Source organism: Scomber japonicus, chromosome 23 (genome assembly GCF_027409825.1).
Source record: "Scomber japonicus isolate fScoJap1 chromosome 23, fScoJap1.pri, whole genome shotgun sequence".
NCBI classification, from domain to species: domain Eukaryota; kingdom Metazoa; phylum Chordata; class Actinopteri; order Scombriformes; family Scombridae; genus Scomber; species Scomber japonicus.
Window position 1 is genome coordinate 20,215,116 of NC_070600.1, and position 4,121 is coordinate 20,219,236.

The 4,121-nt window shown below is 38.7% G+C and overlaps 1 protein-coding gene across 1 annotated transcript in view; it reads left to right on the top strand.

Annotated features, from left to right (window-relative positions):
• Positions 1-4,121, top strand: part of dgki (diacylglycerol kinase, iota) — an 86,185-nt gene that overhangs the window by 40,583 nt on the left and 41,481 nt on the right. The window contains exons 2-3 of the mRNA XM_053314177.1: positions 205-313; positions 3,840-3,935. Coding sequence (XP_053170152.1) covers positions 205-313; positions 3,840-3,935 — 205 coding nt within the window. The remainder of the gene's footprint in view (positions 1-204; positions 314-3,839; positions 3,936-4,121) is intronic.

Sequence of the window (4,121 nt, forward strand, 5' to 3'; positions counted from 1 at the left end):
TAATTAATTAAACATACTAAAATCTAGTTCTTAGACACTCTGGTGGTGGTGGTGGTGGTGGTGGTGGGAGTAGAAGAGCTGTGTCACCACCAGTAAGGATGACTGAGCTGTATTTTACATTTCGTTACAGGCAAACTACGTGTTGATGAAGTGAATCTCTCTCTCTGAATTTCTCTCTTCTGCTTTTTTTTTTTTTTTTTATAGGAAAGCCATCTCTCGTTCAGGCCTCCAGCACCTCGGTCCACCTCAGCCCTCCCTGCCGCCCGCATCCAACGGCCCCAACAAGGAGCTCCGCGCCGGCGTGGACTGGACGGTCAGACACACACACACACACACACACACACACACACACACACACACACTTATTTTATACTGTATAATACTCTACTGTACGCTTTATAGCTGATTCATTTTTGTCCTTAAAAGAACTTAAATGGACAATAATGAGTATGATAATGATTCATCATGTATATACACTCAGCGACAGCACACACACACACACACACACACACTTATCTTTTAATATAATACTATACTGCCATGTCTTTACATATATATCTTGTTTTTTGTGATTTTTAATGATCCTGTACCTACTGTAAAAGAGCTTAAATGCACGATAATGAGTACATTTTTTATCCATATGCGCCCATTCAGGTACAATGACAGCACACACACACACACACACACTTATTTTATAATATATTAATACTATATTGCCTCGTAATTATGTTTATTTATAGCATATATATCTTGTTTCTTATGATTTTGAATGATAGATTGTGTACTTATTGTACTTAAATGAACTTAAATGGACAATAATAAGTAAGTATGATAATTCATCATGCATATACACTCATAGAGGGACAATGACAGCACACACACACACACACACACACACACACACACACAAAGAGCCATCCCAGTCTCTGTTGTTCTCGTTCTGTCTGGCTGAGTCACTGACTGACATTTTGATTTTCACACCAACAGATTTTGCAAGCAGACTGGTTTCAGCGGCCGTATGTTCATGTGGAAATGAAAAGCAGCAATTTTTCCTTTTTATGTTCTTGATCATTACCGCCGAATGTTTTGATAACTCGAGCGAAAAAAAGGGGGGAAAAAAAGAGAGCTTTATGTGTCAGCAATTTAGCGGGGACGTGACTTTATCAGGGATTTATCTGGCAGAATTTAATGGATTTCATCTGTGAAGCTCGTCGCCGGAGTTAAAGAGACATTTTTAAAACACGTTCCTGCTACAGAGATGTAGGTTACAGGCTTCAGCTGGGCGTCGATGCTCAGGGAAATGCCAGGATGCTATGGAAAGAAAGCACTCTGAATAAATGTCAGGAAATAACATTGCAAATTAGACGCTGAGGGTCAAAAATATGGTGAATAAATGATTATAAAATAACATTTCACACTATTAAAATAAACATTAACGTTGAGGAAAATTCATGTTTGTCCATTTCAGCTGAGGTACTCCCAAATCTGATCTTCTGTCAGCTTCAGTCTTCAGTTTTCTTCATTTTTTTTTTAATCAGAGTTTATCATGATGTCGTCTCTTTCTGAAAAGCCTCATGCAGTAAAAAGTAAGCACTGCCAACTTTACGGTATTTACAGCGGATTTAACAGAAGACAGGCGTGCTTCACTCTTCATCTGATTCAACCAGAAAAACAGCGACAGAGGGGAGACGTTTACTTAAGAATCAACAAAGTCTGTCGGAGGGTTTTCAATTCGGAGGCTCGAAAAAAAATCTTCAAAAATGCTTCAAACTCAACGAAATAACAATATACAAGGCATTAAAGTTCACCTTGTGGTCAGTGTGGGAGATTTAAAGTCTCAACTGATCATGATTTAGATTATTATGCTGTAAAGTTTAAGTTAGGCTCCAAATCAATCATGCATCACTAATGAATAGTAAATAAAAGGTGCTGTATTATTAATTGGGAGGTGTAAGTAGACAAACTGCTGTCGGCTCACATCTGAGGCTCCTGTCAGGCTCCGTCTGCAGGGACACTTCCACCACGTCATCGCTGGCCTTTAGCTCTCTGCACGACACACACACACACACACACACACACACACACACACACACACACACACACACACACACACACACACACACACACACACAAAGTCAATATACTTAATCACTCATTATTATACACCAAGGAGCTGATTTCATTAAGGAGTTATAGACGTTTTCCAATGAGGCAGGAAGTGCTTGTCGTTATTTACAGTACTGTATAATACAGCTGATGTGTTTTATGCATATACATAATTTCATTTAACAATACTTTATTCATCCCCTTTTTAAAAGGTAGTTTTAGGCAAAGCAGGTTTTTCACAATAACATCAGTCAAAATCTCAATCTGTCATCTGAGGGTCTGGACAGTTTCCATGACTGCTGGACGACTGGATCAATCCCACCATCTATCTAATGTACTGTAGAGGACCACAAGATACACAGAGAGGAAATGGAAGAGAGTACAAATGGACGTTGAAAGTGATTAACTACAGTGGCTGAAGCAATTTTGGCCACGATTTAGCGTCTGAAAGAGGCCAGAGAGAAAAGATAAGGAAGAAGATTAGACAGCTTCTTATCACAGTCCAGCTCTGTTTGGCCAGCTGGTTACTTCTCATTATTCTCAGTAATAGCTGCATCAATATGTGACAATTATCACATATTATTATTATTATTATTTTTTTTTTTACTGGCAGTGAATGCAGCCAGTTTGCTAATGTCTGCAAAAACACATTTTAATCTGATGTTTAAAGGTTTTAATAAAAAAGATTAAACTTTCATAAGTCTGAGAGGCCTTTAGGATTAAACCACTGACAGTTTTATTGAGCTGATGCCATCGTTTTATGTATATTTATTATTTAACATGTATTTCCTCATATATAGTTTACGTCATATGGGAAGAGTGCACAATTGGAGTTTCAACACTACTTCTTCATTCCTCAACACAAGCATGATGTAATGTTATGTAGATTTTGACCTTTTTGATTACCTAGTGAAATAAAGCAGCTACACTTATTGTTAACTAGGTTCTGTTTTGAGCTCAACAGCAGAGAAGTTGGACTTTAATTTGTGCCACTGCTCTAAAATATAACATTGAAATGAGCTCAACTGCATCTGTGTTCATGCTTATAATCAGATGAGTTGAAAATATAATGACACAGACAAATAGTTTGTATTAGAAGCTGTAAATAAAGACAAGAGATAAGATAAGATATTCCTTTATTAGTCCCACAATGGGCAAATAAAATAGGGGAGCAGCAACTCACCATTTTAAAGGTATAGAATAAACACACACACACACACACACACACACACACACACACACACACATTTCCATTTGCTTCTATGCATGTGTTCCTTGTGTGTCGTGCACACTTGAATCGGCAGCTCCAGTCGTGTTTTGATTAGCGCATTAAATTAACATGCGTCGTGAAATTACCCACCTACTTAACGGCGACAATTATGTGCTTGACACACGTCTTGACCGCTCTCACGGCAGAGTGTTTATGTGCATATGGTTACCATTTAATGTGACTGAAAATAATCTGAGCGAGAGACGCACCAGGATAATGTGAGTTATTATGTCATTATGTCTCTCTCTCTCTCTCTCTCTCTCTCTCTCTCTCTCTCTCTCTCTCTCTCTCTCTCTCTCTCTCTCTCTCTCTCTCTCTCTCTCTCTCTCTCTCTCTCTCTCTCTCTCTCTCTCTCTCTCTCTCTCTCTCTCTCTCTCTCTCTCTCTCTCATTCTCTCTCTCTCTGTCTCTGTCTCTCTCTCTCTGTCTCTCTCTCTCTCTCCCTTCTCTCTCTCTCTCTGCAGGAGAACGCAGTGAACGGAGATCACCTGTGGATGGAGACAAGCTGCTCTGGAGAGCTCTGTTACCTGGGAGAAGATACCTGCCTGCTAAAGACCGCAGTGAGTAGTTAAAACACACACTGACCATTATCTTAGACTACTTCTATATCTTTTTCATTACTTCATAGTGAAGTATAATAATAAACTTTATTTCTATAGCACCTTTCCAAACCAAAGTTACACTCTGCTTCACATAATCCAGTATGTACCATTTAAGCAAATTAAAAAACAGAATATCATACACAA